The sequence below is a fragment of the Nicotiana tomentosiformis genome, chromosome 11 (assembly GCF_000390325.3).
Source record: "Nicotiana tomentosiformis chromosome 11, ASM39032v3, whole genome shotgun sequence".
Classification (NCBI taxonomy): domain Eukaryota; kingdom Viridiplantae; phylum Streptophyta; class Magnoliopsida; order Solanales; family Solanaceae; genus Nicotiana; species Nicotiana tomentosiformis.
Genome location: NC_090822.1, coordinates 11,052,385 through 11,076,006, shown reverse-complemented (window position 1 = coordinate 11,076,006; position 23,622 = coordinate 11,052,385). Strand labels below are relative to the sequence as shown.

The 23,622-nt window shown below is 37.8% G+C and overlaps 2 protein-coding genes and 1 long non-coding RNA gene across 19 annotated transcripts in view; 1 reads left to right on the top strand and 2 right to left on the bottom strand.

Annotated features, from left to right (window-relative positions):
- LOC104084792 (uncharacterized) overlaps positions 1 to 14,842 on the bottom strand; it is a 31,831-nt gene extending 16,989 nt beyond the window's left edge. The window contains exon 1 of the transcript XR_011412112.1: positions 14,622 to 14,842. The gene's annotated coding sequence lies outside the window, so the exon portion shown is untranslated. The remainder of the gene's footprint in view (positions 1 to 14,621) is intronic.
- The window catches only part of LOC138900816 (uncharacterized), a 129,943-nt gene that overhangs the window by 76,451 nt on the left and 29,870 nt on the right, over positions 1 to 23,622 (top strand). The gene's annotated exons all lie outside the window — the stretch shown is intronic.
- LOC104111924 (uncharacterized) lies at positions 8,137 to 21,992 on the bottom strand. 17 transcript variants are annotated; one of them, XM_070188409.1, is made up of 6 exons: positions 14,849 to 21,988; positions 13,312 to 13,978; positions 12,855 to 12,924; positions 11,789 to 11,915; positions 9,454 to 10,729; positions 8,137 to 8,523 (listed from the first exon to the last, which is right to left on the bottom strand). In XM_070188409.1, exons 5-6 carry the CDS (start codon positions 10,258 to 10,260, stop codon positions 8,389 to 8,391), a joined length of 942 nt encoding a protein of 313 aa, XP_070044510.1. In that variant the 5' UTR covers positions 10,261 to 10,729; positions 11,789 to 11,915; positions 12,855 to 12,924; positions 13,312 to 13,978; positions 14,849 to 21,988; the 3' UTR covers positions 8,137 to 8,388. The 17 variants fall into 17 exon arrangements, 12 of the variants coding, with proteins under 12 accessions (XP_070044510.1, XP_070044513.1, XP_070044517.1 ...); XM_070188412.1 differs by having other exon boundaries at positions 12,855 to 13,978; positions 14,849 to 14,954; positions 18,425 to 21,988; XM_070188416.1 differs by lacking the exon at positions 13,312 to 13,978 and having other exon boundaries at positions 14,849 to 14,954; positions 18,425 to 21,988.

The following is a 23,622-nucleotide window of genomic DNA, read 5'->3' as shown; positions in this document are numbered from 1 at the left end:
TAATATTTACTATTAACAAATAAATTTGGTCCAAAAAATTAATCAATCAATCGATCATTTGATCAAATCCAAATCCGAAGCCGAAGCCGAAGCCGAAGCCGAGCCGAGCCGAGCCGAGCCGAGCGAGCGACGACGACGACGGCGCGAGGCTTGCTTTCTTCTTAACTCTTTAAGAGCTACAAGAAGAGCAATTATATATATACCCACAAAAAATGTCTTCCTCTTCCAATATGGGACAATGTCTCATTGTTAAGAGGGGAAAACTTAAAATTTTACTCAAAATTTCATTTTTCCTCCATTTTTCATTCACTCTCATTTTAAGAATATTCATCTTAAAATAATTAAGAATATTCATCTTAAAATAAAACCTCAACAATCCCCCACATGAATGGGGAATGGCTATATCACGGAAGTATGCATGAAAAAACTGTGTGATTTACAAGCAAGGATTAATCGCATCTGGATAAGTAGGTTTCCCTTTGAACTTTCCATAGTAAACTTATGTCGGATATACTCGGTCAATCGGTAGATTTGATATCTTTGAACCATCGATCTTTGGTGTATACCTAGACAACCATAAGTCACACAATCAACCCTTAACCGTCTTTGGTTCTCATTGTTGTGTTCGTTTCAGCCATGAACACCGCCTGGTTTCATAAGTGCGTAGAGAGCTGGCCTTACACAGTTCTCCTTGAAGCGGCTCACACTTCACACTTACATAGGTGATTCCTAAACGTGTCATCCTGTAGATACACTATTTGATATACCCCGTATCAAATTTAGAAATCATTAAAAAGCTTTAATGCTTTATCCTTGGTACTGAACATTGTCTCATCACGAGAACGGACTAAAATTTTATTTGACAATGTTGAACCGTCATTAATGACTTTGTTTGATCTCCTTGAACCTAGATCTTGGGATCTCCAGTCTTCTAGGTAGAGCTATCGCCACAATGACTTGTTCTCGGCCATAGCCCCATTCCCCTTGATGATTTCTCAACTACCTCTCTAGTTAGGCCTTTTGTAAGTGGATCCGACACATTATCACTTGACTTTACATAGTCAATCGTGATAATTCCTCTAGAGAGTAATTGCCTAACGGTTTTATGTCTTCGTCGTATATGACGAGATTTACCGTTATACATAACGCTCCCAGCCCTTCCAATTGCCGCTTGACTATCACAATGTATGCATATTGGTGCCAACGGTTTGGGCCAAAATGGAATGTCTTCCAAGAAATTCCGGAGCCATTCAGCTTCTTCACCGACTTTATCTAAGGCTATGAATTCAGCCTCCATTGTAGAGCGGGCAATACATGTTTGTTTGGACGACTTCCAAGATACCGCTCCTCCACCAATAGTGAATACATATCCACTCGTGGACTTAGAATCAGTTGAACCGGTGATCCAATTTGCATCACAGTATCCCTCAATCACCGCAGGAAAATTACTGTAGTGCAATTCAAAGTTCTGGGTATGTTCTAAATATCCCAAAACTCGTTTCATTGCCATCCAATGAGATTGGCCTGGATTGCTCGTATATCGACTCAGTTTACTTATAGCACAAGCTATATCTGGTCGTGTACAATTCATGATATACATTAAGCATCCCAATACACGAGCATAATCCAATTGTGATATGCTTTGGCCTTTGTTCTTTGCTAATGCAAGATTCACGTCAATTGGAGTCTTTGCAACTTTAAAGCCCAAGTGCTTGAATTTTTCAAGTACTGTCTTAATATAATGAGATTGTGACAATGCCAGACCTTGAGGAGTCTTATGGATCTTAATTCCCAGAATTAAATCAGCAACTCCCAAGTCTTTCATATCAAACTTGCTATTGAGCATACGCTTAGTAGCATTTATGTTGGCAATGTCATTACTCATTATCAGCATATCATCCACATATAGGCAAACAATGACTATGTGATTTGGAACATTTTTAATGTACACACATTTATCACATTCATTTATCTTAAAACCATTTGACAACATTGTTTGGTCAAATTTCGCATGCCATTGTTTGGGTGCTTGTTTTAGTCCGTAAAGAGACTTAACAAGTCTACATACCTTCTTTTCTTTACCTGGAACCACAAACCCTTCAGGTTGTTCCATGTAAATTTCTTCCTCCAACTCTCCATTTAAGAAGGCAGTCTTAACATCCATTTGATGAATTTCAAGACCATACACTGCAGCTAATGCTACTAACATCCGTATGGACGTAATTCTTGTAACTGGAGAGTATGTATCAAAGTAAGTCTAGACCTTCTCGTTGTCTATACCCTTTGACTATGAGCCTTGCCTTGAATTTATCAATAGTGCCATCATCTTTGATTTTTCTCTTAAAAATCCATTTAGAACCCAAAGGTTTATTTCCAGGAGGAAGATCAACCAATTCCCATGTATGGTTGTTCAATATGGATTCTATTTCACTATTGACTGCCTCTTTCCAAAACAATGATTCCGAAGAAGTCATAGCTTCTTTAAATGTTTGAGGCTCATTCTCCAATAAGAAAGTCACAAAATCTGGTCCAAATGAAGTAGACGTTCTTTGACGTTTACTACGTCTTGGATTCTCCTGATTACATGTACTTTCTTTTGTTTTTTCCCGAGGTCGTTTAGATCCTTCACCAAACGACTCACATTCCTTTTTATACGGATATATATTTTCAAAGAACTCAGCATTATCTGATTCTATAACCGTATTATTATGAATGTCGGGATTTTCTGATTTATGAACCAGAAATCGGTATGCTTTACTATTTGTCGCATATCCTATGAAAACACAATCAACGGTTTTCGGTCCTATCTTTACCCTTTTGGGTTTAGGAACTTGCACTTTTGCCAAATACCCCCACACTTTAAAATAATTCAAGTTGGGCTTCCTTCCTTTCCATTTTTCATATGGAATAGATTGTGTTTTGCTATGGGGCACTCGATTTAATATTCGATTAGCCGTAAGAATGGCTTCCCCCACAAGTTCTGTGGCAAACCAGAACTTATCAACAACGCATTCATCATCTCCTTTAATGTGCGATTCTTTCTTTCCGCAATCCCATTAGATTGGGGCGTGTAAAGGGCTGTTGTTTGATGAATAATTCCATATTCTAAACATATTTCTTCAAAAGGAGATTCATATTCACCACCCCTATCACTTCTTATCATTTTTACTTTCTTGTTAAGTTGCATTTCAACTTCATTTTTGTATTGCCTGAATGCGTCTATTGCTTCATCTTTACTATTCAGTAAGTAAACATAGCAATATCGAGTACCATCGTCAATAAAAGTTATGAAATACTTCTTTCCACCGCGAGATGGTATTGACTTCATGTCACAAATATCTGTGTGAATTAAGTCTAAAGGATTTGAATTCCTTTCAACTGACTTATAAGGATGTTTAACATACTTAGATTCTACACATGTTTGACATTTTGATTTTTCGCATTCAAACTTGGGTAGTACTTCCAAGTTAATCATTTTCCGCAAGGTTTTATAATTGACATGACCCCAACGTACATGCCATAAATCATTTGACTCAAGTAAATAAGAAGAAGCTGAAATATTATTATTATTTTCAACAACCATTACATTTAGGTTGAAAAGGCCCTCGGTGAGGTAACTTTTTCCCACAAATATTTCATTCTTACTAATTACAACCTTGTTGGCCACAAAAACGCACTTAAAACCGTGCTTAACAAGAAGTCCAGTAGAGACTAAATTCTTTCTCATTTCGGGAACATGGAGGACATTGTTCAAAGTCATGACCTTGCCAGAAGTCATTTTCAGAAATATCTTCCCATATCCTTCAACTTTTGCTGTTGAAGCATTTCCCATATAAACTGTCTCTCCGGGTTCAGCAAGAGCATAGGTAGCAAAAGCCTCTCTAACTGCACAAACATGGCGAGTGGCTCCTGAATCAAACCACCACAGTTTAGGATTTTCCACCAAGTTACATTCAGAAAGCATGGCACATAAGTTATCAACATCATCATGGTTTACTACCATGTTTGCTTGACCCCTTTTCTTGTCTTTCTTCGGAGCACGACACTCCGTAGATTTGTGTCCGGTTTTCCCACAGTTGTAGCAGTTTCCACTGAACCGCTTCTTGCTTGGGTTGTATTTCGGACCAGAAGCCTTCTTCCTCTTTTTGTTAGCTTCAACAATATTTGCTCCCATTATTGTTGAATTTCCACGGCCTCTCCTTTCAGCAGCTTTATTGTCCTCTTCGATTCTCAACCGAACAATGAGATCTTCAAGGGACATTTCCTTTCGTTTGTGTTTCAAATAATTTTTGAAGTCCTTCCACAATGGAGGCAACTTCTCAATCATTGCTGCTACTTGGAATGCTTCATTGATGACAAGACCTTCAGCAAGTAGATCATGAATAATCACTTGCAATTCCTGGACTTGGGTAATAACAGATTTGCTATCTACCATTTTGTAGTCCAAAAATTTTGCGGCAACGAATTTCTTCATCCCGGCATCTTCAGTTTTATATTTCTTTTCAAGCGCATTCCACAATTCTTTTGACGTCTCCACGCTACTGTATACATTATACAGATTATCATCCAGTCCGCTAAGAATATAATTCTTGCATAAAAAATCAGAATGCTTCCACGCTTCAATCACGAGAAAGCGTTCATTATCTGGAGTTTTATCTGGCAGATCAGGAACATCTTCCTTGATGAACTTCTGTAGACATAACGTAGTTAAGTAGAAGAACATCTTCTGCTGCCAGCGCTTGAAATCAATCCCGAAAAATTTTCCGGGTTTTTCTGCAGGTGCCAACGCCGGTGTTCGGCTTGTCGATGCGTTGGCAGTTACCATCGGCACAGCTTGGTTTTCGCTTTCAGTCATCATTTTTTACTGTAAAAAAATGATACAAACAAACGTTTAATACACGTTTTCAAACTGGAGTAAAAATCACGTAGATTTTAATATCCAACAAAACGCCACTAAGGCTTAACTCTCCAAAACGGGAGTACACAAACCACAAAGGTTTTAGTTTGCAGAATAATTAGAATACTACAAATACAGAAATAAATATTAAATTCCTTAAGATTGTTGTTTCCCGTCAATATAGCTGTATTTGTAAATAATAATTCTAATTCTGCAAAATATAAATTTACGTAATAAAACAGTAAATAATTCGAGCCCACTGAATTCACAGTGTTTCCTTAAGGAATTTAATCCCCTCCTAGTACCCAAGGTAATGGATTATTTCCTCCCAGGATAGAACGAATAACACACTGGTGTAGCGGTACTTCAAACCCCAGTGTTTCAGCGAACACAAAGTTCGGTAGCAAATCACACTTACAGTTGCTTTGTTTGAAGTTAAAAACAATGCAGAACGAAGGAGTATAAACTCAGAAAATCGTATGAAAATGCTGAGAGGAAGGAGTGCAAATGTATAGCCAAATCCGAAGCCGTAGCCGTAGCCGAGCCGAGCGAGCGACGACGACGACGGCGCGAGGCTTGCTTTCTTCTTAACTCTTTAAGAGCTACAAGAAGAGCAATTATATATATATCCACCAAAAATATCTTCCTCTTCCAATATGGGATAATGTCTCATTGTTAAGAGGGGGAAACTTAAAATTTTACTCAAAATTTCATTTTTCCTCCATTTCCCATTCACCCTCATTTTAAGAATATTCATCTTAAAATAATTAAGAATATTCATCTTAAAATAAAACCTCAACATTAGGTTGTCGTTGGACTTTACGTGAACTAATAGTTTTTTGAACATGTGCAAATGAAATGTGCTCATTAATTGAAGCCTAGCTGGAATTGCCCATATAAATGTGGGCGTTGAATTTAAATCCGTATTTTGAAGTTAAATAACGAAATAACAATCCATTTAGGCCGTTTAGAGCTAAAATGCTATAAAAATTATATTAGTCAAATGTTATCAAATTTAGCCCTTAATCCTATTTTTATTACAAAACGGTTAATCTCCTTCTTTGCTTGCGCTCCGTTGCTTCTAAATGCACATAAACTGAATGTGATTCAACTTTGGAAAAATAAAATTAGATAAGGTCCTTGAAATTGAAGCGAAAAGCGAGAAACGAGGCACATGATAATTTAAAGTAGAATCAAGCAGAGTTTATAACTGAATATATATGAGTACTAAAATGATAATCAAATTGCAAGTAAGATAAACTAATTCTAGCAACCAATCTACAATAATGAAGATCTTAATCTAAATCCTTTGGAGTTATGCTTCTAGATTCGAACACCTTAATTCATACAAGAAGTTAAATTAATATGATAGTTTAAATTTTTTAATTTCGTTGGTGATATCAATTTCGTGATAGTCTTATACCACCTTATTAATAAACGAATTTATATTCTATGAATAGAAGATATAATAATTGTAGATAGATGGGAAGCTATGCATTACAAAATCAGTAAAATTAGAAAGCAAACAATACATAATGGAAATGTTTCCTCAAATTAGCTACGCACCAATACAGATTACTATTTTGTATGATGGAAAATATTTCCTAAATATATTTTAGAACTCGGGAAAATAAGCCTCTCTAAGGGAAGAAGACAGTGGGAATCACTTATTACCATGAAATCATTCATATAAGCCTATCCAATGCATATTAAGAATTGATTATTAGAATGTAATCTACGCCCAATCAAAGGTAAGTAATATATTTTAGTTCGATGCAACTAACAAAATCAGCAATACCCCAATTCACTAGTGATATTATCAATATTGTCTGCATGCATTAAAACTAAGCTTGCACGGCTTTAGAATGCGTCATTAAAATCTAATGCTTGCTTCCTTGTATACTTCATATCTCTCGTATTTTGCCTATGGTGTTGCAAATATCGCACCTTAGGGACTACGCATTTGATAGACTCTTTAACACTTCTATAAAACGCGTTACTAGAGTCTAAAATTTGCTTTTGAGTCTTCTCAATGTGATATTTACCTAGAATGTTACATTACTCGTAGTAATAACATTTATTTCAGCTAAACATATGGTTCCACTACGATTCAAAAAATTTCGAAATATTATCATTCATAAGAACAGTAGAGATTTTGTTGATAAATAAAAGATCCCGAAGGATCAACGTTACACGGTTTGATACTCAGTAATTAATGGGCCAGCACCTCTGCCCGTCTCCACTTAAATACTAGACTTGTTTCTACGACTGAGGTCGAATTATGAAGTACGCCTAACCTCGCATCATAGATTGTTACACTAGACCAAAGCATATTTATAAAACAGAAGAACATCTATAGCCAGAAAAGTGTGAAAAGAAAATTGCAACTCTCTTTCTTAGCAATCTAGAAAACTAGAAAATAAGGGGAAGAAAAAGATAGAATCACATGAAGTTAGAACCATATATAATAGTTCATCAACTAATATTGATCAGCTAAAAACAGCTTAGAAAAGACATGTATTTCTTTTTTAAAATGGTTGTACTGAACCAACTTGCACACATCTCCACTATTCTACTGGATTCCTTCTTGCCTCTCACCAATACAGATACTGGGTAACTGTAGCCCATCAAGGCATACAAAAATAAGAAGAAATCATCGGGCGTCTTTTTTTTCTCAACTAGGATTTAACCATGGTCTTAAAGATTTGTACCCATTTTATTGACATCTATGCCAACACCCTTCGGTGCTCACGTAATATCTCTTTTTTTTTTTTTTGATAAGTATTATATCTCTTGTTATCTACATCATAACAAAGTATGAGATAATTCATCAAGAAAAAAGAAACCCTAGGATAACACATATATTCCTTCATGCACAGAATAAACGAATTTAATTGAAGGAAAAGAGCAAGATTTATGACTTCTTGTTTAGTCAATCACAAAGTGCATGTGAACTACTGCAATGAACCCATGTAAAACAACAATAGCATAGTGTAATCCCACAAGTAGGGTCTGGGGAAGGTAGGATGCACACAACTTCATCCCCCTACCCTGGAAGTGCAAAGAGACTGTTTCTGATAGAAACTTGGCTAAAGAAAATGGAATAAGCGCTGATAGCAAGACAATATATTTAGAAAACTAAATCGAAGATGGCAATACATAATATGAAAGAAGTACCGATAGCAAGTAATAGCAAGACAATACATTTAGAGAACTAAATCCGAGGGAATGAACCCATGTACACAAATAATAAATCACATTTCCCCATTATATTGCCATTTTAGTTGAATAGTTGACAAACAAATTATATTTGTATGTGTATATTAGAGCCTCATGATAGCTTACATCTTTACCCCTCCCTCCAGTAACTCGTCGCAGACCAACGGTGAAAAGTGAAAAACATTGTTTTTAAATAGAAATGCAAGTAGGGAATGCGACACCCCTCTCAATCTTTCTCCATATTCTTGTACAAATTTCCAGTTTGCATAACATCATACCCATAAAAGGAAACAAGTGCTAGTGCTATACAATCTCAAAAAAAATAAATAGCGGGTTAACATAAAATTACCAAGAGATGCAAAATTTAGCTTTTTGCTTGTATTCTGACAACAGCAACCACAGAGTTCCTGCATAAATTGATTCAGTAGTATTACATTATTTTCAAAGTACAGTACATTACAGTTCAAAGTACAGGTAATGATGACGAAATTATGGAATTCAACAAGTATAAATCCAATAAAACATCTCAGCGACAAAGCAACTCAAACATAGACGTCAGTATTCACATGCTACTATTTATAGACAAAAGGAAATAAATTACCCGTATCAAAGAGGCAGCATTGTGATTCTTTACAGAGAGTTCCAAAACAGAGAAAATAAGGGTTAAAGTATCGAAAAGTACTTCTTTAGCCATGATCAGTGGCGGACCCAGGATTTTTATCAAGCGGGTTCAAAATACAAAAAAGCAAATATACAAAGAGGTCAACAAAAACTATATATTAATAAAATATATTATTACAACTGTCCTCTACGAGTTTTCGTTTCCTGAAACGTATAATAGTCTCATCAGAAATGGTGTTAAATATTTTTCTTTCTACATAAGGTACCAAACAACCGCTTGGATAATTCAAATGCTTCTTTGTCTTAACTAGTGTTTCAGAAAGATCAACAAGTCCTTGTAGATTTGAGAACCTTTCATCAACATCACGAATATCAACAATATAAGTTTCAAGTTGATTCTTGAGCGTAACCATTATATTCTCATCAAAATCGTCAGGATACAATTCAGCCATCATCAATATCTTGTTTATGTCAAAACTGAAAAATGAATCAACTGGATTTAAGCAAGCTACTCCAACAAGCAAGTTCGTTGTCACCTCATTAAAACGAGTATTGAGTTCTTGAACTTGCCAATCAATAATCTTAAAAAATATATCAGCACGATAGTGATGTAAAATAGTATAATCAGCAACTTTACGTCGAGATCTTCCAAAGTTAACATAGAGGTCATCAAAGTTTGGTATCAAAATATTATACTTGACACAAAATGCAGACACCTTATCAATAAGTGAATCACATTTTTCTTCTCTTAGCTTTTGCAACCGTTTCTTTGCCACTTCAACAAGTAGAATAGCATTTGCAATATCTTGCTCCTTTTTTTGTAAGGATGTATTAAGATCATTTGTGATCCCCAAAACATCTCTCATTAGGTGCAACATGAAAGCAACCTCAAATGTTTGACAAGTGCTAAGATATCCCTTTGCCTTAGCTCTTTCTTCTAAAGTTCGGGCATCAACAACGATAGTATCAAGAACATCAATAATTGAGCCAAACATAGAAATAAAGTTCTTAAAAGATTTGTAGTGCGAACCGCAACGAGTATCGGCAGCTCTGGCAAGACCAAGTTCTTGATTCAAACCCCTACCAGTTTCAAGTTCACCCATGTCTAATGCCTCTTGAACTTTTTCTGCTTGAGATTCTCCCACTTCAAGACACTTTTTGGATACCGCAACAAGTGTCAATTGAAGTTGGTGTGCAAAACAATGAATGGAATAAGCAGATTTACTTTCTTGTTGAATCAAAGTCTTAAGGCCACGTAAATCCCCTTGCATGTTGCTTGCTCCATCATAGCATTGTCCACGCACATAAGATAAACTCAAAGAATGTTGAGCAAGGTAATCAACAATTGCTTCCTTTAAACATAAAGCACTAGTATTACGAACATGAACGATCCCAATAAAATGCTCCACCACAAATCCACATCTATTAACATATCGCAAGACAATAGCTAATTGCTCTTTGCGTGATACAACACATGATTCATCAACTAGCAATGCAAAAAAGTCTCCATTTAGATCGTCCATAATTGCTTTAACTGTTTCAATTTTACATGCAATGATAATGTCTTTCTGAATTTTATGAGAGGTCAATTGATCATTCTTTGGAGTCTTTTTCAACACAAGATCACGGATTTTATCGCACCTCTCTGCATACCATGAAAGAATCTCAAGAAAGTTACCCTTGTTTAATGATAATTCATCTTCACGATGTCCACGGAATGCCAATCCTTGATTCAATAGGAGTCTCACAACCTCAATTGAAGCCTTCAAGCGAATTTTGTATTCGAGCTTGGTTTGACTGGATTGCCTATCAAATGAAGTTTGAATTGACTGTTTTTGTTTTAATAGATCTTCACATTTCCTTTTTGCATAATTATGAATACTGCTCGACTTACTAACATGAATATCGAATCTCTTCTTTTTTTTCCAACTCTTAAATCCTAAACTTGAAAATACATCGCCTCCACGCCTCCACCTTGATGAATGTCATCATCTTGAAACAAGTAACAACACAAACAATAAGCTGCATCTTCTATCATACTGTACTACAAACAATTACGAAATTCATCAAACCATTTAGGATTGAAACGACGCTTTAAGTCCGAAAAATCTCTTTGAGGAAACTTATGATATCGGGGTTGGTAAGGACCTCTTCGGAGATATTCTTTTCTAATCTCATCACGCTCATTTGGATGATAATCTCTAATGGGTATTCTCTCCATTGGATCAGCCGGTAAAGAATCAAGATCTATTCCTTGTCTTTGTCTTTTAGAGGATTGAGATTGCTCTTCTAATTGGTTCAAATTTTGTTCCACGGGAGTAGCAATTGGAGATGATAAACTTGGTTGTGGCAACTTGGAAGATACTGGAGGGTAAAATCTCTTCATTGTAAAACAAATTAGATTACCAAAGTAGAATTGGAATTAGAAGAATAATTTTGTATATGTTTAACCTTAAATTTAAACTAGAAGAAATAACGTGGTCAAAGACAACCCAAGTAACGATCACTCATCAGATTACAGAACTATTGCAATGAAACTTTCATTCATGGATAACAGCAAAGGTGATCTTCCTAGATTTTGGAACTTCAGTCCTAGAAAATACGATTGCATGCTAAATATTATTTTATAAAGGGAAATCTGTTGATTCAACAACGAGCCAAGGAAAATGTCCTTGACTGCATCAAGGAAACATTACTGATTTCCATTCCATATGACCATATCAAAAGTACACACACCCAAAAAAATATCATGTGTACGTATACGTATATTCAAACTGAAAAAGAATTTCTCACTTAAAATCAACAACAATCTGAGATTTTCCATAACTAAGGAGAAAAGGTGCTTAACTTCTCAATATAAGCAAGTTTATTACTCTCAATTTCTCACCTTTCCCTATTTTCCATTAAGATTAAAAATTATATTAAAAAAAACATTTAACACAGTATAACTCAAATTGAAATTGAGTTTCTTAGCCAAAACCCATTAAAACAATCTGAAATTTTTTCCAAAGCATAAATTACAAAAATCTGCAATATAAGCAAGTGAGAAACCTGATAGTGACAATTGACGGGCTGACGGCGAGAGACGGAGAGAGGCGACCCAACGAGATTCGAGAAGCGGCAGTGGCTTATGGCTACTGGAGGAGACGACTATGAAGCAATGTTTTTTTAAATTGAACTACAACAAAGAGAAGAAAGCACATAGAGGTGAAAGAAATTTATTGGGATTAAATCTTTATGCAAAAGAGGAATAAATACTAGAAATTTGAAAACTAGAATTGGTTCTTATTGTTATTGATCACCTGAACTTTTAGTTAGATACCAAGATGAAGCGCTTTGTCTTTGAGGGAAATGACCTTCTCGGCAGGGGCTAACAGAGGAGGTGAGTGGTGACTATGGAAGCGATTCTCTTTGAAATTGAGAGAGAGAGGCACTGAAGGGCTTGGGATTAAAGATTCTGATCGTTTTCTGATTTGGAGAATTGGGGGATATTTTAAAAAGACATAAACGATGTCGTTTTTATGGGAAAAGAGACATTAAAAAACTCAAAAATAGAGGACATATGCAACTAACTGGTTTCGAACTCAGGACCATGTGAAAAATTTGAACACATTTGAACCCTCTTTACCAGCAGGCTAGGCAATTTACTTGTTTAAAGTGGGTTCAAAATAAGTTTTATACCATTACGTTTTCGAAGACAGAAATTACATACACAGTATTATTTTTCGACGAAGTGGGTTCATATGAACCCTCTTGACTCCATGTGGGTCCGCCCCGGCAATGATGCTTATGATTCTAGACAAAGAGAAACCATTAAGACACCCATCTCAGAGCATTCACATTCGCATTCATTACAAAGTTAAAAAAAACTGGGAAAAATAGGACTGTCAAAAAAAAGGAACATATTTATCAATAAAGAAACTCAAAAATAGATGTTAGCCTTTGCATTCCTAGAATTCTCATCAAAAGAAAACATTTTTCGGCTCACTCATATCAATGAAGGAGAAATTCATTACAGAGAGTTCAAAAATGGAAAAAATAGAATAAGGTATGAGAAAGTTCATCTTTAGCAAAATATAGTAACTCAAAAATAGACAGTTAGCATTCACATCAATACCTAGAATTCCATAAACAGAGAATTTGTAGGTCGGTTGCGGTTGTGACAGTTCTGCTGTCATCCCCATTTCCTGTTCAACTACTAATATTTCAGAATAATATTTGCCGAGCCAGGTCAAGGAATTAGTTCAAAAATAATGTTTCAGTCTTTTAAACATCAAAAATATTAACTGCCTCAGTAATTTGGGTTCTCAACATGCATAACCAAATTTGATGACTAAATGACACTTCTTTTTGAAATTGGGATTTTTCCAGATTTATGGAGGAGGTCATGATGAGAATGTTAGAGAATTCAAAACATTAAAAAGAACATAATAAGAGCAGATAGATTGTAGAATGAATTCAAAGTTAACGGAAATGAGGCTCAGATTTGTCCAAAAACAATCAGAAAATGAGCAAGTCCAGCATGGCTACCAAAGGCAGATGGCTTACTGTAACAGAAAATAAAACCAACTCACAAATTCGACAAAACTTTGTCAAGCCAAGATATGTATCAACTCAAAGTGAACAGAGAAACCACCCTTAGGAACTCCTTCATTTCCTGAATCTAAAAGCCTCATTCTTTTAATAAAATCAAGGTAATGTAGAAGGCTCAGATTTGCCTTTTCTCAGACAAATAACAAAAAGCTTTGAAAAACTGCCATAGCTGCAAGCATCAGTTAGTCTTGTGAGACGCAGAAGAAAAACCAAAAAGATCGAATTTTTCCAAATATCTCAAAGACCCATCTGAGCTGCCACGCCAAGATACATATTTTGTCAGCTCATTAGAAAGATACATCTGATTCATCCTCCACAGAAAAACAAGATCTTCATAGCCTCATCGCACATAAAATGAAGCGGAAGGAGTTACTAGAAAAGGAAAAGAGGGAGGTCAACTGAAATTTCACCAAAAGGGTGGTTATGCAATTGGAGAATTTTTCATTTGACAGATCATTGGCAGCAGAAAAAGACAGGGTCAAAACCACCCATAAAAACTCCGAGCTCTCTGCTTTCACCACAGCCTTAGACTTAAACTTATGAGATTATCACCAATTTTGTGTTTCCTTTTTGAGGCTCAGATCTGTGTTATAACTCAAGCAAAAAGAGTTTGACGCCGCCATGGCTGCAAATACCACCAAGGGAAACCTGAAGCATGCCCCGCCAAAATACGGGTCAGATAATCTCAAATGCCTAATTAATAAGCTCGAATGGAATGAAACAGTTACAAAATCATCATCGCCACTTTCAAGCCATCAATCACATTCACCACAACTGGCATAGCTTGTCTCTAAACCAAATAGACTAATAACAACTTGTTTGGATGGTTGTTTCCATTATATTGTATTGTATTGTATTGTAGAATACATAGATAGCCCCTCAAACTTGTCATGAATCGTCATTGAGACACTTCAACTCGACAGATGCAAAAAGAGATCCGAAGACGCCATGGCTGCATAAACCACCAGAAATCTGGGGGCATGCCCTGCCAAGATAAGGCCCGGATAATCTCAAATTCTAATTTATAGTTGTGGCAGAAGGTCGCAGGTTCGATATATCCTAACAATGAATCATGGAAAAGATTCTATTTTTGTACTTTCAAGCAAATGCGGCTTAGATGTTTGTTATTATAAGGCAAAAGAGAAACCAACAACGCCATGGCTGCAAAACACCAGTTGCATGTGTGAGAGAAGATTCAAAACTCTCCACACAGGCTATCCCGGGTTGCCACGCCAAGATACGGGCCGGCTCATAGCCTCATCTCAATGCCCAAATTGGTTAGCCCTGCCACTTTATGTACCTTCCATCAATATTGTAAAAGAACACAGAGGAAAGACAGAGATGTCAGTATGCAACAACAACAACAACAAAAAACCAGTATAATCTCAAAAGTGTGGTCTGGGTAGGACATTGAGTACGCAGCCTTAACCCTACTATTGCAGGTAAAGAGGCTGTTTCCAAACAGAGATGTCAGTATATATTAAGTTTACCGGACAAATTGAGTTGTCGTGACGATACCTTTCAACATCGGAAAAGACTTCTCTTCATCACGAGACTGATCGGATCTGCCGTAGACACCCGAGAGATCTTCACAAGGCAGGCTAAAATAAAAGACTAAGAAGCGCTGCAAGCGAGCAAAGAGTTACGCTTTCATTTCTTTGTTGAGATTGAAATCAAGTTAAAAGGTTAGGTATAATGCACGCAGGCCAAGTCAAGAAAAGTAAGTAGTCTTAATGACTAGTAGTTTGAAGCCTTAAGAAAGCGGGTTTTTTTCGGCAAAAATTATTTCTGCTGCTTCTGCTTTTGTCATAAAGACATAAACAAGGGCTGTTGGTTCTTTCTTCTTTTTTTTAAAGTGGAGGAAAATCAATGGTGAAACAGAGAGGGGTAACCACCCTTTCAAAGTAAGCCCCAAACTCTCTGTTTTTGCCTCATTTCTTTAATACTTCAGGCTAACCTTTTCCCTTCTCATAATTGCATACTTGTGAGGTCTCAAAAAATAAGGGTTAATTTCTTAAAGCTGATAAGTTGATTTTGGAAGCACGGCCAAACAGGCTATTACAAAATAAGCTGATTTGGAAGCATGGCCAAACACGCTATTACACGGGCCTTTTCGTGAGGGCTCACATTTGCTGTATTTTTTGTCAAAGCAAATGAGAAGGCGACGCCACCATAGCTGCAGACACCAGTTTGCTATACACCACCATATTTGATGATTTTTTTTTTTTGGGGTCTAATTCAAAGGGCTGTTGATTTAACAATGGAGAAATTGTAGGCATAACAGAGAGGGGCAACCACCCTTTTACAGAAAATCCCAATCTCTCTGTTCTCATTCTTTTCCTTTTCTCAGACAAAAACCCAAAAAGCTTTGGAAAAAGACCGTCATGGCTGCAAGCATCAGTTAGTCTTATAAAACAGGAAAAACACACACAGAAAAATGGATTTTTCTCCACTATCTCAAAGACCCATATGAGAGCTGCCACTCCAAGATTACAAAATTTTCCCAGCTCAATAGATTTATAAGTCTGATTCATCTTCCACAGAAGAATAAAATCTTCATAGCCTCATTCAAGGCAAACCGGTGCACTTAGCTCCCGCTATGCCCGGGGTCCGGGAAAGGGCCGGACCACAAGGGTTTATTTGCACGCAGTCTTACCCTGCATTTCTGCAAGAGGTTGTTTCCACGGTTTGGACTCGTGACCTCATGGTCACATGGCAGCAACTTTATAAGCTACGCCAAGGCTCCCCTTCCTTCATAGCCTCATTGCGTCACATAAATTGAAAGGGAGGGAGTAATACGTATTTTAACCGAAAGGGTGGTTTTAGAAACAAACATTTGAGCGATCAACGGCGGCGGACAATTATAGAGAGGGGCAAAACCACCCAATGAAACTCCCTACAGCTCTCTGCCTTGACCGCAACTTCAGACTAACGAATGAGTTTTTTGCTATTTTCCTGCTAATCCAAGGCAGCCCGGTGCACAAGACAACCCAAGTTCGCGACCCTAATGCAAGCATCAGTAGCTATCACAGCTCGAACTCGTGACCGATAAGTCTCGAACACGAGGAGAACTTTATTGTTACTCCAAGACTCCCTTCCTATTTTTCTGTTAATCCAAATCATAGAAAAGATTATCTTTTTTTCCTTTCTTGCAAATGGGGCTCAGATATGTTATGATAAGGCAAAGAGAAGCCAGCTATGCCATGGCTGCAAAACACCAGTTGCAAGTGAGAGACAGAAATCTCAATCACAGGTCATACCGGGTTGCCACGCCAAGATATGGGTCCGGTCATCTCTACGCCCAAATCGGTTAACCCAGATACAAGAAACATCATCATCACTGCCTCTTTATGTAACTTCCATCAGCATCATAAACACACACACAAAATGTAAATACAGATTTCACTGAAAAAAATTCTTTATTCAGAAATTTTACAATTTTTATGTCCAAACGTTCTGCTTCTGCTTGTCATAAACAAGGGCTGTTGGTATTTTTTGAAAATGGAGGAAAATCAATAGCGGAACAGAGAGGGGCAACCATCCTTCTAATGAAAATCCCAATACTCTCTGTTTTGCCTCATTTCTTTCTGGGTTAACATTTCTGCATATTTAGGGGAAATTCTCGTGGGTTTTTCACCTGCGAATTTCAACATTCAATGGGAAAGAGCCTGTAAGTTTGCACTTAAGAAAATAACCTTCCAATTGAGGCTCAGATCTGTAATATTAAAGCTATGGCAAGAGATTGGAGACACCGCCATGGCTGCAAATACCGGTTGCAAGTCGTCACATGGGGCCCGGATGTGTGTTATGATAAGGCAAAAGAGAAGCCAGCCACGCCATGGTATGTGTGTGAGACAGAAATCTCAACCGCAGGCCATACCGGGTTGCCATGCCAAGATACGGGCCGTTGCCTCTTTAAGAAACATCATCATCACTGCCTCTTTAAGGGCAACACGGTGCCCTAACTCCTGTTGTGCGCAATCTTACCCTGCATTTCTGCAAGATGTTGTTTCTACCACTCGAACTCATGACCTCCTGGTCATATGACAACAACTTTACCAGTCTGCTTTTGACATAAACAAAGGGCTGTTGGTTTTTTTGATAATGGAGGAAAATCAATGGCGGAACAGAGACGAGCAACCACCCTTTTAATGAAAATCTCAAAACTCTCTGTTTTGCCTCATTTCTTTCTGGGCTAAGCTTTTCTTAAGTCTGCATCTAAGAAAATAACCTTCCAAATGAGGCTCAGATCTGTTACATTGAAGCTAGGGCAAGAAATTGGATACACCGCCATGGCTGCAAACACTGGTTGGAAAATCATTTACCATGCCAAGATACGGGTCCAATTGTTCTCTTCCCTAATCGATTTGCTCAGAGACAGAAGAAAAAATATCATCACAGCCTCAGATTTATTCTACAATTATTATTATTATTATTATTATTATTATTACTATTACTATAGATTCTCTTTTTGGGAGTGAGGATTAGGAGATAGAGTAGAGGGGTCGTTTGGATACAGTTCACCGCAGTAGGGCATTTTTTGGCAAAAATGAAATCACAGGTATTGTAGTGAGGAGCAGCTGCCTTTGAGATTCCCTCTACTCTCTGCAACCCTCACTCTTTGTCTCTAAACCAAATAGACTAATAACAGCTTATTTGGATGGTTGTTACCATTGTATTGTATTGTTATTTCAGATAGGCAGAATACATAGATAGCCCCTCAAACTTGTCATGAATTGTCATTGAGACTTCATCTCGACAGATGCAAAAAGAGATCCGAAGACGCCATGGCTGCATAAACCAACAGAAATCTGGGGGCATGCCACGCCAAGATACGGTTCGGAGAATCTCAAATTTTATTTTTTACAACTCTATCGGAAACAGCTTTTCTATCTTCACAAGGGTAGGGTTAAGGTCTGCGCACACACTACCCTCCCCAATCTCCACTTGTGAGATTTTACTTGGTATATTGCTGTTGATGTAATAGAAAGATATCTTATTCATATTCCACAGAAAACAAAATCTTCATAGCCTCATCGCACATAAAATGAAACCGAGGGAGTAACAAGAAAAGGAAACTAGTAAAGGTCATACGTATTGTCACCAAAAGGGTGGTTTTGCAATCGGAAAAGTTTTTCATTGGAGTGATCATTGGCAGCGCAGAATGACATAGGGGCAAAACCACCCATTGAAACTCCCCACAGCTCTCTGCTTTCACCGCAGCCTAATGAGATTTGCAAAAAACTTATGCAGCATATAAATAGTGACCTCAAAGCATCCTATTTGTGCAAATCACCCCTGTTTCGGTCCAACCGGGTAGATCCGATTACGGTTTTGAGGCTCAGATCTGTGTTATAAGTCGAGCAAAAGGAGATCCAACGGCGCCATGGCTGCAAAAAACCACCACAAAACTGGGGGCATGCCCTGCCAAGATACGAGTCAAATCATCACAAATGCCCAATTGATAAGCTCGGAAGGGAATAGAAGATTGAAAAAAAATCATCATCGCCTCTTTCAAGCAGTCAATCATACTCACCAACACGGGCTACAAGTTAAATACTTTGAAAAAACTGGACATACCTTAAATAGCAAGGTGAAAACTGGCCATTCCATGAAATTTTTACAGGGTTGTTGGGATTGTTACAATAATGGAGAAATCATGGGCTAATACAGAGAGAGGCAACCATCCTTTCAACAGAAAATCCTAAATTCTCTGAAGCCTCATTCTCGTTCTCCTGAGCTTTCGCTTTGTTACATCTCCATAACAGTTCTTTTTATACTATCCTGAAAGCTGTAAATATAAATTATTTCTTGTATATATTTCTCTTTCTTTCTTTAGGAATTAGGACCAAGTCATTAGTGAAAGCTTTCGGGTAAGCTCAGATTAACGGGGTAAAACCAAGGAGAAGAGCGAAAACCAAAAACCAAACTCAAAGTTCTGACAGAAACCAAAAGAGCTTTGGTAAAACCGCCATGGCTGCAAGCATCAGTTAGCCTTACAAGACACAGAAGAAGCACCAAAAAGTGGAATATTTTCCAATATCTCACAGACCCATCTGAGCTGCAATTTTTTTCCAGCTCAATAGAAATATGTCTTGATTCATCTTTCACAGAACAACAAAATCTCCATAGCCTCGTTGCATCACATAAAATGAAACAGAATGCATAACAAGAAAGGAAAATAGAGAAGTTATATGTATTTTCACCAAAAGGCTGGTTGATTTTGGAATCGGAATTTTTTTTCATTTGAGTGATCATTGGCATCAGAGAATGACAAAGAGGGGCAAAACCATCAATTGAAGCTCCCCACAGCCCTCTGCTTTCACAGCAGCCTCAGACTTAAGCTAATCAGATTTTTGCTATTTTCATATGAGGCTCATATCTCACTATGATTAGGCATTGAGTTTCTCAAAACCGCCATGGCTGCAATCTCCTCCTGATTGCCCTGCCAAGATACGAGTTATACCATCTCAATGCAAATCAATAATGCCATTTGCCAAGAATCATATCATCGCTGCCTCAAAATTTCACTTTTACCTATGATCCTCGCTGTTTGGGTGTTAACACAGCCACATAGCAACGAGAACAAAAGAACGGTAGCAGCAGCAGCAACAGGAACAGCAGTTCAACAACAACATGCATATCTCGAAGCTAGATTTACAGAAAGAACTATGCGCTGTTAATTGCTTTCAGCAAGAAATCATGGGCTCGAAGCTAGATTTACAGAAAGAACTAAGCGCTGTTAATTGCTTTCAGCAAGAAATCATGGGCTTACCAGCAAAACTGGGCGAATGCATAAATAAATAAATAAATAAATCCTATTTCTCATTTATGCCTCATTCTATGAGCTGACTTTCTCTATGTTTGGGCATTGAGGGCTCAGATTTACTGTTTTTGAACAAAGCAAAAGAGAAGGCGACGTCGCCATGGCTGCAGACACCAGTTTGCTATGCAAATGCCATACTGGTTCGCCTTGCCAAGATACGGGTAGAGTATCTTCTCAATGCCATGCCCAGTACAACAACTGCCTCTTTCAGAAAATGTTGACTCTTTCATACATATCATGTAAGTGGGCGTTTGGACATAAGAATTGTAAAATTCCAAAAAAAAAAAGAGTGAACTTTTTTTTCTAAGTGAAAATAGTATTTGAAAATTAGAGTTGTGTTTAGACATGAATATAATTTTGGGTTGTTTTTGAGTTCTACCACAACCCATTTGAGTTACTGGGTTTGCAATCTAATAGTTGGGCAGTAGGTCACAGACTCACAGGTCCGACATATGCCAACATGAAATGATGGAAAGATTGTGTTTTTTGTACTTTCAAGCAAATGGGGCTCAGATGTGTGTTATGATAAGGCAAAAGAGAAACCAACAAAGCCATGGCTGCAAAACACTGGTTGCATGTGAGAGAAGATTCAAAACTCTCAATCACAGGCCATACCAGGTTGCCACGCCATGTTACGGGCTGGGTTATCTCAATGCCCAAATCTATTAGCCGAGATATAGAAACATCATCATCACTGCCACTTTATGTACCTTATCAACACTGTAAAAGAACACCTAGAGGAAAGACAGAGATGTCAATATACAACACTAACAACAACAACAAACCAAGTGTAATCCAACAAGTAGGGTGTGGGAGGGTAGTGAGGGCAGTGAGTGCGCAACCTTACCCCTAACTTGTGCAACTAAAAGAGGCTGTTTCCAAACATAGATGTCAATATATATAACTTAAATCATTTTTGTTGCTTCTGTTTTCGCATTAAAGACATAAACAAGGGCTGTTGGTTCTTTTTTTTTTAAAACAATGGAGGAAAATCAGGGGTGAAACCACCCTTTTAAAGAAGATCTGGAGAGGATAGAGTTCTCAAAAGATCAAGTGTTAGTTTCTTAAATCTGATAAGCTGATTTTAGAAGCACGGCCAAACAGGCTATTACACGGGACTTTTCGTGAGGGCTCAGATTTGCTGTATTTTTTGTCAAAGCAAAAGAGAAGGCGACGCCGCCATGGCTGCAGACACAATAAGCTATCGAAAAGCCGCACCGGGTCGCCCCGCCAAGATACGGGTCGGATATTTTCTCAATGCCATGAATTGAACATAGCCCAGAAAAGGGAAAACAATCATCACAGCCCCTTTAAATACATCAATATTCAGTAGCAGCAGCACAAAGAGAGGAGGAAGAAGAAGAGGAATATATATTAGGGGTGTGTTTGGATGATTTTTTTTTGTTTGTTTTTTTGGTTTAATTGAAAGGGCTGTTGATTTTTAATGGAGAAATCACAGGCATATCAGAGAGGGGCAACCACCCTTTTCACAGAAAATCCCAATCTCTCTGTTGCCTCATTCTTCTTCATTTCTAAGGCTATGCTCAAAGCTATTTTCTAATTGAAGGGTCTGTGTAAATAGGGCAAAACTTTCGGGCATATTGGTCAATGGCTAAACTGTTTTTAGAAATTACTATACTAATAAAACTTTTGACTTACAAAATTCGTGAATTGAGATGTTAAAATTAAAATTTTCAACCAAATATATGGAAAGAAAAGAGGTTAAAGGGAAAATTTTGTGTTCACGTTTATTAAAATGACATCAAGTGTTTGGCAAATGAACAATGAAGAGGGTTAAAACTTGAAAGTCATGAAATTCTAGGTTTAAATCTGAACCAAGACAAAAGAAAAAAAATACTACTATAGCTTTATCTTCAAACTTTAGTGGATGAAGTTACTCGATACGAATTAAACAAGGTGCGCACAAGCTGACTCCAATATCATGGTTAAATATGTCAAAAAAGCAATATATCAAATTACTGATCAAGTTCTAATTCTCATTATTTTCTAAGAACATTAAAAAATAACACTTTACACTTGATGCTAACAAGTGCAAAACTCTTGGAATAATAAAGCGTAATGTCACGGGCTCGTTAGCGGCACCGAATTGCCCGTGCGGCGCCTACAGTTCCCCTCGCTACAGGCCAGCCTTTCTCCTTTCCCAGGTTTTCAAGTACGATCATGTGCCTATGGTGAAGCCTGCCTGGAAGGCATGCTCCAACTTGTGTCGCCCGTAAGATGTCTAGGCTCTTGGCCTCGACATGTTGTTGCGCTTCTCGTCTTGGGATCATAATCCATGCGCACCATCGGGGTTAGCAAAGGATATGTCTTGTCCTTCGCCCAAGACTAAACATCGCTCTCGCGTGCACAACCCAATCCTCAAGCTTGACACTCGCCTCGTGCATCCGCACCCAGCTTGCGTCTCGCCCGAATAAGGCAATCTTTAGTCCTTAGCCATTGTCATGTACGTCTTTCGCGCCATGCCCATACATAGCCCTCGCGACACACTTCCATCCCGTCTAGTGTAGTGTCGCCCCACAAGTGCACGCTTAGGCCAACGGACCCTTACTCGCATGGCTAAACCCAAGCCATGCTTACAAGTCTAGACATGATGCCTCTAAGATAGGTGCATCAAGTATCCAATCGGCATGGAGGTCGCTGTCCAACATTTCGGTAGCCCCGCAGGGTAGACCGTCCCACACGTCGAGCCTCCAGCGCCCGTTTGGTGCCCAACACTAGCCCAAAGGCATCGCGTCGTCCATAGAGTTCCCTAACTCGTATGGATACCTAGGACACTCCTCTAAATCATCCAGGCAGGCCCTTGAGGTTCCTCTCAAGGTCGCTCATTAAATACGGCTTGGTGGCAGCACGTATGGGGGAGGGAGGTTGAGCTTTCAACACCTATACCCTCTTATATATGCTTAAAATTAAAAGGCCCAAGTTACCTGAGTAGACAAGTCTACGTTAGACAATCGGAAGAGTCTTTTCTCAGAGGTTCCGAATGAAGTCACAACCCCAAAATGCGGGTTGTGACAGCAAGGCCAATAGGACGAGAAGATCTAAGTAGCATAAATATACCAACCATGGGCGAACGAAGTATACTTTGGTTTAAAAAGAAAATTTATTACTCCCTCCGGTCCACAATAAGTGATTTTTTAGATGTTTTCACACAAATTAATAAATTCACATTTTAACATTAATTAGCAATAAAATTGACCATATTAACCTTTACTATCTCTCACATAAACACTCCTAACACATACTCCAACATTATTTACTCCAAGGGCAATGTAATAAAAAAAAAAAATTAATTCATTCTTGAAATCTGAAAAAATCACTTATTTTGGACCACAAAAAGAAGGCCAAAAAATCACTTATTGTGGACCGGAGGGATTACTGAATTTCCACATAGGTTAAAAGAAGTTGAAACCTGAGAATAATTATTAAAGTTACAATTCTGAAAATG